General features: G+C 43.3%; 1 protein-coding gene across 2 annotated transcripts; it reads left to right on the top strand.

Annotated features, from left to right (window-relative positions):
- Positions 1–14043: 14043 nt before the first annotated feature.
- Positions 14044–15324, top strand: LOC131259167 (protein midgut expression 1-like). Of its 2 annotated transcripts, none has more exons than XM_058260602.1 (2): positions 14044–14141; positions 14919–15324. In XM_058260602.1, exons 1-2 carry the CDS (start codon positions 14089–14091, stop codon positions 15127–15129), a joined length of 264 nt encoding a protein of 87 aa, XP_058116585.1. In that variant the 5' UTR covers positions 14044–14088; the 3' UTR covers positions 15130–15324. The 2 variants fall into 2 exon arrangements, with proteins under 2 accessions (XP_058116585.1, XP_058116586.1); XM_058260603.1 differs by lacking the exon at positions 14044–14141 and adding an exon at positions 14271–14332.
- Positions 15325–15660: the final 336 nt, after the last annotated feature.

Below are 15660 nucleotides of genomic sequence, written 5' to 3'. Positions count from 1 at the left end.
GCCAGGCCGATGGTTAGGAGAGCTTTCACCATGACTTCTTGAAGGATGGTTAGTTTAAATGGAATTATACACATAAATAATGTGGAAAACATTGAGGAATTTTATTACAGTTGTTTGAAACACATTAAATTAATTTTTGGTATGCTGTAACCTCAAATTCAATTTCCAACAATAATTTTATAACATCGATAGAAAGCTATTATATGATCCTTTTTGTGTAAAACATGGGAAACTCTCACCTTGAAACCTTTTCCCAGGAAAAAGGACATTTCAGGAACGAATTACGAGCAATTCTGGGAAAAGTCCATTCAGTATAGTATAACTTTCACTGTCATTTCTGTAGGCAATACTGGGGTTTGAATTAGACTAAGTTGTATTAACCAAAACAATTTCCAAAGTCCCGTTTACCTATTTCTATCTTGTCCTTGTACCCTTGTAGATGTATTACATTTGAGGGTAACCATCAAAAAGGGATCATCAAGCGGAAACCACAAGTGGAGAGAAATTCGATTAAAATACTTTTCCAGAAGGCAATCCTTTCCCGCTTTGGAACCTGCCCTCTTACCTCGGCACAAGAGGAATTTTTATTGGTAAAATCCTGCTTATGAAAAGTAAAAGTATGTTTTCACCCGTAGCTCAAAGCTTTTTGGTCATCAAGTTCGATTGAACGTATTTGGAAACTGTATTTGAAATAAAAGTAATTAAAAAGAAAATTGATTTGTTTGGGATTTGATCGAACCTCTTATTTATGTAAGGTTTTCTATATATTATTTCTTCTCACTTCCTATAATATACAACCTAATCCTTTCACTCTCTGAATTCAACTCTACTGCTGCTGCTCGTCACTCCTTTTTATATCCTCCTCTATACTAATTCAATGTCTACTTGATTGTTCCCAACTCACATTTATATTTAAAAATCTAGCTTCATTAAATGTTCTTTGATTTCTGTACCCTTTCAAAAACAATTATTTTTTATTATTTCTTCAACAAATCATCCTTGTTTTATCAGTAAATTTTTTTATTTTAATATCTCCTATAACCTTGTAAATTTTTCTTTCAAAAATCCATAAGTTCAACTCAGTTTTAATTAATTCAGTGTCATTATTACACATTATGAAGTGGCTTAGTATGACACATGTACTACTTGGGTATTTGAATACCTTTCGCTAGGGCAATTAAGCCAATCAAAACTATTTTCGTTTAAAGCAGAGCAGTACCATCCAGCCCCGGTGTGGTGATGCAACCACACGATTGCAGTGAGAGGACCAATCAATGCACGTTCAGTTAGCGTTAATAGCTTCATTACGAGTGCAGCATATTCGACTGCACGCGAAGTGCATCGCAAAATCGAGTGTTGCATTTGCTAACCACTAAAATATTGATGAACACCGTGCCCTTGCCACGAAACCTTTCTGCAAAATCGCAAAGTTCGATGCGTTTGTCGGCGGTGCGTCTCCACCAGATCCACACCTAGCACCCACCAGGGACGCGGTGTTGCGCGTCGTCTGCGCCATCCCATCGAGGTACCAAATGAATAATTAAACTGCATTTAATCGAAACATTCGCTCACCGTCACGCGAGGCGAAGTCGACGAAATGCGCTCCGTTGGCGTCTGCTGTAATTATCGAAGTAATTATAACTCCGGTATCAATTTCATCACGTGCAAACATTCACACTACGCACAAGTGATCCGTGTGAGACTTTCCGAAACGCCATCCCGAACCCATCCTCCTCCCCTCGAACCCATGAACTCGCGGAAATGAGTCGGAATGGTCAGCCATCGGAACGATGTGTACAGACATTTTTATTTTTTAAATCACCCACATCCCCCTTTTAAACAAGCTTCTCCCCGCACAGTGGGTAATAAACTCGTCCTCCATTTTATAACTATTCAGTGCTTCCATTTCGTTCCAATAATTGGCACGTCCTGGCAGTAGCTCTGGGGGCACGATGGGGAGGCCAAAGGTGGTGGTGGTGGTGGGTTCAAGGCATAGATAACATTATCCCACCCTCCCTCACACCTGGAGGAGGGAGCGCATGAATATTGGCACAACACAGTGGTTACAAGAGTGGACGTTTAATGTGACGACTTACAAAATGTATTTTAAAAGGCTTCAATATCTTACGAAAGTAACAATTATATGTATTTAACTAAGAGAATATTTTTCTTTTAAATTTGTAAGCTTCCATACTTAAAGCAATCACCTAAGAAAATTACAAACATGTAAAACATATTTAGTTTTTTCGGTTTTAGTTTAACAACTTTACATGATGATGATTATCCAGTGTTTAGTTCCTCATCCTAGACATTTTTGCATCTTTAGCCCAAACATCCCTTGACAGACCAACTGTGTATCGCAGGTTGGGCTTCGAATACTCGTGCAAAAAAGAAGGGCGACACCGAAAGCAAACGGGCGGGAACGATGCAATGCAGTGACAGCACTGAAAGCGCATTTCATTTACTCCCCGGTCCTTGTTTTAGAGCGCCAGGGAGAGTTTCCCTCTTTAACGTTTTCCCTTTGATGAAATTTATGCAAAATAATTATAATCACTAATTAACTATCATTATGCAAAATCTAATAATTTTAATTACACGCTCTCTCGCTCGAGCTACCCTCCGACGGGCTCCTCTCCTCCCGGAACGTTTGTGACGTTCAGTTTTCACCTCGTTTCACCCGGCGGAACACCAACCTATCGGCGTTTCGGCGGGTTTTTGGTGGAAAATCGTTTTCAGTGCGGTGTTTATGGTGTAAAAGTGTCTATGTTTGCCCGCACTAGGTTTCGTTTTTTGCTCACCTGAAATCCTTTCACAGTCGAACCACGAACCGAATCGTAATCAGTGTCTATTGTTCCCCTCTTTCCGAGGGGGTTCTTTGCAGTGTGAAATGATGTGAACATGCACTCCCGAATGCTCATTTCAAACACAAGTGTTGCAGCCAGTTGTTGCAACAATTATGTTACGTTTTGGGGATGAGAGAACTGGAAAATTGTACTTATTTTTTTCCCCTTTTGTTTTGTCCTGTTCATCTAAACTACACTGAAGTGTTTCCTGTTTTTACGGTGTTTGAATGTCCGATCAAAGGATTGCTCGGCAATAGGATGGTTAATATATTAGAGTTAGAGTAAATTAAATGTTCGTTCTGGAACCCACTGTTGATTTATTTAATACGTTGATCCAAAAGTAGGTGACAGCAGAAATCAGTTCCAAAATGTTTTTGTCCCATAAATAAATGAAAATGCAACATAAAAATTATCGTGGTATTTAATATCAATTCTTTGTGAAGCTAAGTCTGCTCAGCCTTCAAACCCCGTCGGGTGAATAAATGTTATAAACAAATTTTATTAAAAACGATTGTAGTAAAAAAGTGTGCTAATAATCCTTTTCAGTCAACGTATTAAACGACAATGAAGAGTACGAGACAAAAATAAGTTGATTGCTCCCATGTTGCATATAAATTAAACCTGATCTAATGAAATTAAGTTGTTCGAAATTGAAAGAACCATTTTTAACAAAATGTTTCCCCATGCATACAACACCGGAAGAATGAACGCAATGTGAAAAGGTAGAAAGACAGTTTGTAAATTTAATTAAGACCGGGAGCACTATTAGCAAAAAGGGAAGAAAAGTGAAACGGAATGGATTTTATTAAAACAAAGTTCATTATTTTGCAAACTTCCATTGTGGGAAAGCGGTATAAATAATTGATTCTAATTGACACTACGTCCCGATGTACTTAGCGGTATTGGAAAAGCATATAAATGACTGCACAGGACTCGGTCCACGGTCGATTAAAAACCACCTCGATGCTGGCGACCCATCCGAGCGCCGGGCGAGTGCTTTAGCTAATTACCTTTGGCAAATAAAAAAAGGGATCCCAGCGCAAAGCCACCGGACGACGCAGCCATTCTGGAACCGCAGCATAACACAACGAAATAAAAGAAAACTCCAACGACGGACGTCCGTTTCGGTGCGGCAATTAAATAATTAATTAAATGCAAAAATCAATCCTTTTGTACTGGATCGGTTCTCGGTGAGCGGAGGATGGACCCATGTCCAACACTACACCACGTTGCACCAGCTGTCTCAGTTCCGAACGGAGCAGAGAAGGGAAAAATTATGTGGACACATAAGCAAACCGCATTCTACTAGGGCCGAGTTTTAGAACTAATCTTATAAATAATGTATACACCGAACCGGACGGAATCCCGCAAGACTCCCGCAGTGTGACCGATAGTGGATCTGGTGGCCGGTCCCGGGCAGAAAACACACCGCAGGACAACGCTGTCCGAGTGTCCTGGTGACTATTTGAGAAGACAACAATTTACACAATTTTCGTTCACTTCGTCCATGGTTCGGAGGATGGCGAGTTTTTCTTCCACCATCCCATTGCTGCAGCCTGTCCCTCAAAGGGAGAAGGTCAGTGCGCCGTGGGGAGGAGAGAGGGTCCTGCGACCCGCTGTGACAAAATGGCATCCAGCATTAACCCCTTTTGCTGCACGGAACATGAACCATCCGGTGTTCGAACAGCATCGTTTTGAGATCACTAACACTCGTTTGTTTGCTTTTTATTTGTATGCCGGACCTGTCCAAACTCTTCGTTCGTTCGAATCTAGTCATCCTGTGTCCGCAACTACTACTCTACCCCACACCTCCTCCCCGGTGACGACCTTTACCCCGACGCGAAAACGAAAAGGTTCTTAGAGCAATTGGAATTTTAAATCAAGTCCCGCCCGGCGTTTCGGTGCTGCTCTTTCCAATCGTCGTGGAAGATGGATGGGAGGAGAGAGAAGGGGGGGTGTAAGAAATAGTGGCCCGGTCCAACCCATCCAGCAGCCGGATCCGGGCCCCATCCAGGGCGCTGCGGTACGGTAAATATCTTTTTCGCACCGTGCCAACCCCTCGTTTCGGGAAGCAAAACGTACTTTCTTATTTGACGAGGGAAGGAGGAAAAACGGACACGGACCATGGAAAACCGGCGAGTGGTGGCCAACGATGGGGGGAGGGAGAGGGGTAGTACGAACATCAGAAAGAGTTGTAAAATGTGATTGTACAAGCTGTTGCCGAAGCTGCAAAGTATAAATAATGAATATTTATTGGACCTGCTGCTGGCTGCCGATGCTGCTGGCTTCGCCGCCGACGGATTGCCCTGTTCGAATATTGATGAGCTGGAAAAAGTGTGGGTGGAAAAAAAACCAGCAGCCAGATTATCTGCCACCTACGGGCAACCCGTTCTCCGGGCGGAGGCGGTTTTTCCTTTCCTCCCAGAGTTCCCATTGTTCGGCGGGGAGTGGAAAATTGTACGTGAGTGATGCGATTTAGCATAAACCAAATTGGGAAAATGGAACTTTTCCACTCAGCAACTCCATCGCGCTGTAACCAATCCCGTTCATTACGATGCTTTCTTCCTTCGCATTGAGATGTTTGGTCGACGTTGAGTAACGACTTTTCTCGAAGAAACGATTTTACAGAATGGTTTATGTTCTTTTCACTTTTTAAACTCAGTATTCATTAGTTTTTATGTTTTATTTATTCAAAACTGTTAGGACTCTTTTCATTTTGAAAAGTTGATTACTCTTTTAAATTATCTTTTTTTAAACCCTGTTGCAACTATGTTGATTTTTTTTTCCAACGACCGCTTTATGTTTAGCTCAACTACTCCTGAATCCTTTTTTAATATGTCAGTTTTCATCAAGAAACATTTTCTGATTTATTTAAAGTTTATTCGAATTTTTATTTTAATATTTGGCAATTAACTTTTCTGATCTTTTGACCAAGTGTTTTATGTTTACCATGTAATGTGTTTATATTCTATTTAAACATATTTTAAATTTTCATTTAATTTTTATTCTGTTTGTCAAATGTTTGTGCTATGTTTCTTTTAGTAATAGCGTCCATCATATCAAAAGAAAACGAAATATCAATAAATAATATTATTCATCCCATAGTCTTGTTTTTTCATGAGCCATATTTAAAAAAACAAAAGCCGAATGAAATAAATTATTTAAAAATGCAACCCTCGGCCTGTTGCAGTTGATGAATAGCATCGCAAATTATCACGAACAGCATTACCGGAACCGCCAGTGTTTCCCAGAAAGAGTGCCTTGTTTTTATTCTTTAACACTCGCGCCGAATCGCCTCGTCCTGCACGTCGAAGTGTCGAAATCGGGATATCATTTTCACGTTAAAGTGTGCCCCGCCAGCAGGGTCACGACAGCCTCGACCGCCAGTGCATCGATGAGCTGACACATTAACATCCCATTGCCCTCTTCCTCTTAGTCCACACCCCACCCCGACGCCTCCTTTGGGCCCTTCCAGACCGGGATAACATGTTATGGCGATCGCGCGCTAAAGGGGTCTGCTTTTTTCTGCTGTTCTTTCCATTGCTCGCACTTTATCCTGCCATAAATGGGCAAGGATCGTGTGGCCACGAGATCTCGAACGCTTCCCCGGGAATGCTGGTTCTATGGTTAATCTCTTCCGCCCCGCCGAAGGGTTTGAGGGAAACAAAAATAAAACAGCCTCTCGGCCGCCAATTTGCGCCAATAAATCAACCCAAATCAATTCGACGTTAATCAATATAATTTAACGCCGCAAATGAATTGATGTCGATTGTACCAAACCGGCTGGAGAGGGAGGGAATCCGTGGGGATCGCCTGGGAAGGGACGCCTTTTAAAGGCAAGAATGAAGAAGGGATAAAACAACCACAACCCATTGAATATGTTGTGCTTCTCCCGGGGGCGCGGATTATGTTCCGGAAAGTGTGCCCAGCTCGTTGAAAAACGGCAACATGATTGAGCCGGACCTGCGCGGTGGACCCTACGGTAAGGGAGCGGAGGGATGGAGAGGCTCCAAGAGCCGCGTCGTGGCGTTAATCGGGTGACAGTTAACGGTTAAGTAGGAATAAGAACAGGAAGTTTTACGGGATACACTCAAGAATACTTGCTAACTCCTTGCATAGTCTTGTTTTAGCTTTGACTCGTTAAAAATTTATCAGAAACATCGAAGAATTGAATCCGAATGCAAAAACTATAAACACTTACCAAACTTCTTGCTTCAACTAGAAGTCTGAAGTTTCCTTCATTGGAAATCGATATAATTTATGTGCGGGAAACTCTGATCCTTCTGCTTTCACGTCTCTCATCCAAACTCTGACCGATCGAACGATTGTAGTGAGATTTCCTGCTTTCCCCAAGCCTCAACTCGTAGGCCATTTTTATTCGCGAATAATTTATGGCTCCCTTTATTTTCCCTTTGCTTGCGCGTGCGCCGCGAAACCCTTACGGGCGTCAATTAAGGAACCAAAACGTAGCCACAACAGTGGACTAGAAAATGGTTTATTTATTACCCTGTCAGATGTTTCATATTCTCTAAAACAGGGAATAAAAGCTCTTGCATATGATCTGATCTCGTCCAACAGACTGTCCCAACTTTATTTTTTTCTATCAAATGCATTCGGTTTTGATAAAGAGTCCAATATTTGTTATATAACATTATATTATATAGGAGTAAGCTAGATCGGAAAATTACCATCAAGAGGAGATACTACGCGTCAGCCGAAGGGGTCCGCGTCAGCCGAGCGGTAGCACCGGTTAGAAAAATCGGCCCATGAGCTCCGGGGCTCACAACCTCGACGGCGTGGGTTCCAATCCCAACCGAGACCGGACTCTCCCCTGTACGAGAGGACTGACTATCCACGTACACATAGGGTAAAAAGTCTCGTAAGCCCTTTACGGGCAGGCATGACCAAGAGGTCGATACGCCAAGAAGAAGAAGAAGAAGGAGATTCTACCGTAATCTTCTTTCCGTAATCTGTACCATTGTAGACGACCTGCGAAAGTTTCGTCTTTGTGTGATAGCTTCGGTGTGCCCAATAAATCTGAGATAATGAGTGATTGTGTTCAGACCTGTAAGCCGGTATCTATGGACGAGGTGTCGTAGATAAACGCCAGACGGGAATTCTTGTACTCAGTTCAGGTGCGTTAACCGGAGCACCTAGTTGGACCCGTACGTATCGCCAGACAGTTCACACTCGTGTTTTGCAAAACACCGCCACGTTAAGATGTGTGGAATTTTGCGATGCTGTTGTGATTGCACTAAGCGGATCGCGTGCTGGTAGAGATCTTGCAAACTCCCTACCACCCTCTTCCGGATAGGTTCTTACTGCTTTCTTTGTTTATTCCCTTCCAGTTGCTGCACGTGCGCTTTTCAGACGCTATGCTGTATGGTGTTCGTCGTGGTCATCATCTGTCTGGCGATTGGATTGGGTGTCTACTTCGGTGTGTTCCACAATCGAGACTCGGACTCCGACACGACGACTACGACGCCCTCAAGTATCCTACTGAATGTGCTCCTACCAGAGGCATTACGGGACGAGAAGGAACCAACATGGGGGTGGAAATATAAAGACTGCACGCCTATTTGCTAGATGTCACACTGAACCAAAAGTGACGTGTGTCAACGTTGAACTGAAGTCCCAAGAAGAAAATTACCCAACCAGGAATATCTGCCAAAAACATAGACGGGGGCGAGTAGAAGGAAATTTCCCGCTCCAAGCGGACCGTCAATGTTTGAATGTGTGCAAGAGGAGCTTTCAATATGGGCATTACACGAGACGCCATATTTGCCCAACTTTGCTTTGTGAATTGTGATCAATTAAACATAATATTTAAGAGCGCTTTAGTGTTCTATTCGTGATTCGTGCTGTTATTTATGTAAAACATGTAGAGTAATGATATAACAGCCCCGTTTGTTGTTGGTGATTTAGAAGGCAGCTCCCGGATCACCTGTCTCGCCATTTTGTCGCTGTGCTGTAGTGATGAGAAAACTCCAAAATTTCAGGAGCAGATCAGATCATTTGCTCTCAGTCAAAGATCGGATCAGATCAGAAGAGCATAATCGTACTCCAATGCCATGTCGCTACAGGTAATGGCGTCACTAGGATCATAATGGAGCAGCTCAGATCACATCGCCTTGAGCCCGCCGGAAAAGAGCCGAATGCGGTATGAAGAAGATACTGTCGTTTTAACAAACACGTTTCGTGTAGCATTGTAGCAACAAAGTATTAACATATGTGCCTTTGGACGACCAAACCGCTTTACCCATCTCGTCCAACCTCATTTACTAGATGACTTTGCAATATATCGTAGATGGAACTGTGTCCTCAGTAAAGTTGTGGCAAATGAGGGCAGAGTCTTCCGGTAACCGTATCAACTGGAACCAGCAGCTTGCTAACGCGTCGTTATCTTTTTGTTGGTAAACAAAACCAGGAACGATTGTCAAACATTATTTTCAAAATGGCTGCCACGACCAGGCCTTTGAGCTCACCTCCCTTATGGCCTTATCACACTGGTCACCAATGGTGGCATGGAAAAAGCACTGGATTGTCAAACGACCATCGAAAACGAATGACATTGGAGTGGCTGGGGGGCTGTCATTGTGTGGAGTTTGCTGTATCTGGCATGTTAAGCTTGATTTGAAAGTGATTCATGTTTATTAATTTTATTAATAATCAGTTATAAGCATAATAAGATTATAAAATTTCGGTATTTTAATCTTAAACTGCCAAAAACCGCATGAACCGAAAGTGGATTATATAAACTCCCACTCCCAGGTGGCCTGCCTTATCACACTACCAAGAGGCACCATTATGTCAAACTGGATGCCAAAACCAAATTTTGACAGTTCGGTGGGTTTGCAAAGCCACCATTGGTGACCAGTGTGATAAGGCCATTAGAACCCACCTTGGTTAGATCCGATTGCGGACTGTCACTAAAATCTGACAGATTTTGCTGATTGTGTTCCCTTTACTTGCGCGTGCGCCGCGAAACCCTTACGGGCGTCAATTAAGGAAACAAAAGTAGCCACAACAGTGGACTAGAAAATGGTTTATTTATTACCCTGTCAGATGTTTCTTATTCTCTAAACTTTTTTTTCTATCAAATGCATTCGCTTTTGATAAAGAGTATTTCGTAGATTACTTCTAATCCTATATTTGTTATAGGATCATGATTCATATCAACCTGTACCACTTATTTTACCATCCAATCGACCTGCCCCTAAATGCTCCCGCCAAATCAGCCATAAATAAATTGTATCCACAACCGAGTGAATCACGCTGGCACGCGTTGATTGATCGAGTGGAAACCCGCGGTAGAAGTTCACTCCACGCATCCATGCGCTATCTACGATCACCAAACCAATTCGAGCCCCAATCGTGCACTGTTTACTTCATTATCTTAACAGTTTCCTCGAAAAGATCGTCATAGAACATCCCATAAGCTCGAGTGGGATAGCCATCGAGGCTTGTAAAAAGTAACGCTGAGTTAGCTTATCGCAATACACCTTCGCTAAATGGAGCACCCGCTGTGCGATAGTACCCAATATGGTGGACTGTAGAAAACCATGGAGTGGGTACTCCCGGATACTTGAGATAGAGGCCTGATTGATGGCAATGTGTGATGTGGGTGAACTGGCCTAGGGTTCCCGTGATGCACCAACTGGAATAGTTCACCAGTCTTCGGTTGTCGGAGGAGTAAGCTCGATCAGAAAATTTCCACCAAGAAGAGTTTCTTCGCAGCAGTTCGGTCATCGCTTCTTCCAAAAGACAAGATCCAAGCAGTCTAAAGAACATGTGCTCCTTGATTGGTTACTGTTGCGATTGTGCAGCTACTATTGCTTGTTGGCAAGCAGGAAGTTTGTAAGAGACGGAAAAGAGCGTAATCCAGCAAACGGCGGAACATTCATAGTAAGCTTTGAAAGATTTATAACATCGGCGATTTTTGGTCAACGTTTCTTCGAGAATATCAAACGAAAACGTGTTGTTTACTGAAAACGATATTATTCTTCATCAAGGACGGAGCACCGGCGCAATTGGAGTGGTGTCGAAGCAATTTGACTGATTTTTTCGATAAGACTTTGAGGCCTCCCAGCTCCCCCGATCTTAACCCACTGGACTTTTATGTATGGTCATACATGTTGGCCAAGCAGAGCGAACATAAAGTGTACACCATTGAGCAATTTAAGAAGGTTAGTTCCAAGATCTGGGACGAGATGCCGATGGATCAGGTGCGTGCCGCGTGTGATTCTTTTGTCTTAAGCTCGTAATTAAAAACAAAGGAGGTGTGCTCCCCGCTAATATGCCCTAAACGTTCTCAATAAACTTATCTTCCATAGGAATTGACGTGAAAAAGTCTATCTTGTTTATTTATTTTTAAAACACATTTTGAAAGTGTATTCGAACACATTGCACACCCTGTAGAATTGGGACAAACCCATACGATTTTCGTGCCACCTCCACGTTATGCACAGCAATTCCCCCGGATACCCAATATGCAGGTGATTGTTAGGCGTTATCAATACCAGGAACGCTTCCCATAATCTGTGCCGTTGTAAAAGACCTCCGAAAGTTTCGCCTATGTGTGATAGGAAGCGGACAGCTTCGGTGTGCATTTGTGCATATTGTCAAAATGCACGTGGCCAATGGCACGTAATGGGTGGTTGTGTTGTGGCGAGGTGTCGTAGATAAACGCCCGACGGGAATTCTTGTACTCAGTTCAGGTGTGTCAACCGGAGCACCTAGTAGGATATCGCCTGACAGTTCGCAGTCGGCTTTTGCAAAACGCCGCCAGGTTAAGATGTGTGACTTTTGTCGATGCTGTTGTGACTGCACTAAGCGGATCGCGTGCTGGTGGAGATCTTGCGAACTCCAGCACATTCGGATATGTTCTTACTGGTTTCTTTGCTTATTTTCTTCCAGTTGCTGCACGTGCGCTCTTCAGACGCTATGCTGTTTAGTGCTCGCCTTAGTCATCATCTGTCTGGCGATCGTATTGGGTGTCTACTTCGGTTTGCTGCTGTTATGTATGAAACACCCTATAACAACTAGTTTGGGGTCAAGTAACACTTTGTGATGTACCGTACTGTAGTACCACTCACAACTTACTGTGCTGTGCATTTGTGGTAGCACAGTAAAGTATCATACAGTCGTACAACGTCGCTATTTATTCAGCAACAACACAGTAAGAAATCGTTAGTCGTTAAAAGCTAATCTATTCAAAAATCCTTTTGATGAAATTTCAGATACGTGGCATTTTTATGTCAAGTACAGGCGGACGTCGATTATCCGGGCCCGGATTAACCAGGGGGCGGATTATCCGGATGTCTTGCAACTGACAACTGCACAACCGGGTTGAAATATTTCCATGAATGATATTCATGGAATATATATTATATTGATAGGTGGTTCACAACATTTTTATAGGAATAGTGTCAAATAAAATTTGTCGGATCGAAAATAGCAATAAAAATTTAAAAAACCATTAAAAAAAAATTTAAACATTTTTATGATTAATCAACTAACTAAAATTGGTCAAAAGTGAAACATACGAAATAAAATATAGTAAAACACAACAGTTCCACAATCGAGACTCGGACTCCAACACAACGACTACGACGCCAAAGTATCCTACTGAATGCGCTTCTACCGGAGGCATTACGGGACGAAAAGGAACCAACATGGGTGTACTGAATACCACGTTCCCAGAGTCTTTTATATATAATTATATATCACATAATTATATCTGAAACGCTGTGATATATAATTATGTGTATTCAATCATCCAACTTTATTTTACTAACTTAACTTTTAACCTAACTCTTAACTACTGTACAGTTCTTTGTTGGTTGAGTTCTCGGACCACACTGATCTGCTGACCGACCCACTCGGTTAACTGTCCTAACCTGCTCCTATTCTTTCCCACGCGCACACTGGAATCTGCTGATGTCGCACCTTCGCCCTGCGATGTCGTCTTTGGAGTCTGGCTGGGTTACTGTCATAACTCTATGTCTAGACTAAGTGTGTGGAGTTGAGGAGAGTGTTACTAACGTTATCTGCCAAAATTGTCTCTCGCAGAAAACTCTTTCTTTCGGAATTGTTTACCAGTATTAGTGCATGTGTGTTTTTGTGCAAAAAATCCTTCCGATCAATAAATCGCTTCAGTGTACGCTCACTCCAACTGCTTTGTGGTCCAAAAATTTGGTGAATTATCGACTCACACCCACGCGGGTTTCTTATCGGCTAAGATACGATACTTTCGCAACCCAAAGATAACACGCTCGGGCCCTTATTTCGCCACTCGCAACTAGATAAGCCTAACCCAAAATACGCAAATATGAAAACGTCAGCATAGGTCAGGTACAATCCACGGGCCGCCCCCCATGGAGCACGGAACTAAGTAAAGCAAACCAAATTGTGGCCAAATCGGAATACGAACAATCAGAACACCCAAGCGTCACCGCGCCTTGTAAAACGCGGCTGAGTATTAACTGGATTCTCATCGGTATTCTCATCGGTGTATTCAGGGAATATCCAGTTCATGCCGATGAAAAAACTGTAGTTGCCGTGGCAAAAAACGAATCCTATATTTGTTATATAACATCGTGATTCATATCAACCTGTACCACTTATTTTACCATCCAATCGACCTGCCCCTAAATGCTCCCCATCAGCCATAAATAAATTGTATCCACAACCGAATGTGAATCACGCTGGCACGCGTTGATTGATCGACCGGAAACCCGGCAGAGGTTCACTCCACGCATCCATGCGCTATCTACGATCACCAAACCAATTCGAGCCCCAATCGTGCACTGTTTACTTCATTATCTTTACAGTTCGCTCGAAAAGATCGTCATAGAACATCCCACAAGCTCGAGTGGGATAGCCATCGAGGCTTGTAAAAAGTAACGCTGAGTTAGCTTATCGCAATACACCTTCGCTAAATGGAGCACCCGCTGTGAAGTGGGGAATCATATTTGCCCGCTTGCGATAGTACCCGATATGGTGGGCTGTAGAAAACCATGGAGAGGGTACTCCCGGATACTTGAGATAGAGGCCTGACTGATGGCAATGTGTGATTTTCGTGAGCTGGCCTAGGGTTCCCGTGATGCATCAACTGGAATAGTTCACCAGTCTTCGGTTGTTGGAGGAGTAAGCTCGATCAGAAAATTACCACCAAGAGGAGATTCTTCGCAGCAGTTCGGTCACCGCTTCTTCCAAAAGACAGGATCCAAGCAGTCTAAAGAAGATGTGCTCCTTGATTGGTTGCTGTTGCGATTGTGCGGCTAAAATTGCTTGTTGGTAAGTAGACATAAAGGATAGAAAAGAGCGTAATCCAGCAAACAGCGGAACATTCATAGTAAGCTTTGAAAGATTCACAACAACGGCGCATCTCTGGATTCAACACTTCCTCGAGAATATCAAACGAAAATGTGTTGTTTATTGAAAACGATATGGTTCTTCATCAAGAATATACTTCAGACAGTTTGCTAGTAAGTTTTGCGGAATGCGAACCAGCTGTAACACGCTGGAAATAGATCACGTTACTCATCAGAGTCCTAGAATTGGGACAAACCCATACCCATCGTGTCACCTCCACGCAATCCACACCGACTCCCCCGGGTACCCAATATGTAGGTGATTGTTAGGCGTTATCAGTATCCGGAACGCCTCCCGTAATCTGTGCCATTGTAGACGACCACCGAAAGTTTTCGCCTATGTGTGATAGCTTCGGTGCACATTTCTGAATGTTAGTGAGTTTTATCAAAATTCAACGTGCCCAATAAATCTGAGATAATGGGTGATTGTGTTCCGACCCGTAAGCCGGTATCTAGGGGCGAGGTGTCGTAGATAAACGCTCGACGGGAATTCTTGTACTCAGTTCAGGTGCGTTAACCGGAGCACCTAGTTGAACCCCTACGTATCGCCAGGCAGTTCCATCCAGGTTAAGATGTGTGGAATTTTGCGATGCTGTTGTGACTGCACTAAGCGGATCGCGTGCTGGTAGAGATCTTGCAAACTCCCTATCACCCACTTCCGGATAGTTTTTCACAGGCTCCTTTTTTTGTTTCCTTTCAGCTGCTGCACGTGCGCTCTTCAGACCCTATGCTGTATGGTGTTCGTCGTGGTCATCATCTGTCTGGCGATCGGATTGGGTGTCTACTTCGGTGTGTTCCACAATCGAGACTCGAACTCCAGCACGACGACTACGACGCCCTCAAGTATCCTACTGAATGCGCTCCTACCGGAGGCATTACGGGACGAGAAGGAACCAACATGGGTGTACTGAATTCCCAGAGAGCCTTTCCAAACGCTGTGATATGTGTCTAGACTAAGTGTGTGGAGTTGAGGAGCGTGTTACTAATGCCATCTCGCCAAAGTTGTCCCTCGCGAGGAAACTCGTTCTTTCGGAATTGTTTACCAGTTTCAGTGCATATGTGTCTTTGTGCCAAAAAATCCTTCCGATCAATAAATCGCTTCAGTGTACCGCTCACTCCAACTCCTTTGTGGCTCCAAAAGTTTGGTGAATCATCGACTCACACCCAAGCGGCTTTCTTATCGGCTCCGGTACGATACTTTCGCAACCCAAAGATAACACGCCCAGGCCCTTATTTCGCCACTCGGAACTAGATAAGCTTAACCCGAAAAAACGCAAACATGAAGACGTCAAGGTAGGCTGGGTCAGGTACAATCCACGTCATAGCGAGCGAGACGCGGCATCGGCTCGGAGGGTTTCCTTTGATGGTCAGCGAACAGATCTCATTTGCGGATAAAAGTGTGTGTGCGTGTGTGTGTGTGCCTCAAATTGGGTGCCCAAAAT

The sequence above is a fragment of the Anopheles coustani genome, chromosome 3 (genome assembly GCF_943734705.1).
Source record: "Anopheles coustani chromosome 3, idAnoCousDA_361_x.2, whole genome shotgun sequence".
In the NCBI taxonomy this organism is placed as follows: Eukaryota; Metazoa; Arthropoda; class Insecta; order Diptera; family Culicidae; genus Anopheles; species Anopheles coustani.
This window is presented reverse-complemented; position numbering and strand designations above follow the sequence as displayed.

Bases quoted from the DNA above. Each gene is read 5' to 3' on its own strand.
- LOC131259167 (XM_058260603.1), top strand. From the start codon at position 14,271: ATGTGTTGTTTATTGAAAACGATATGGTTCTTCATCAAGAATATACTT. The intron at 14,333-14,918 runs GTAAGTTTTGCG...GTTTCCTTTCAG, and splicing joins ATACTTCAGACAGTTTGCTA to CTGCTGCACGTGCGCTCTTC.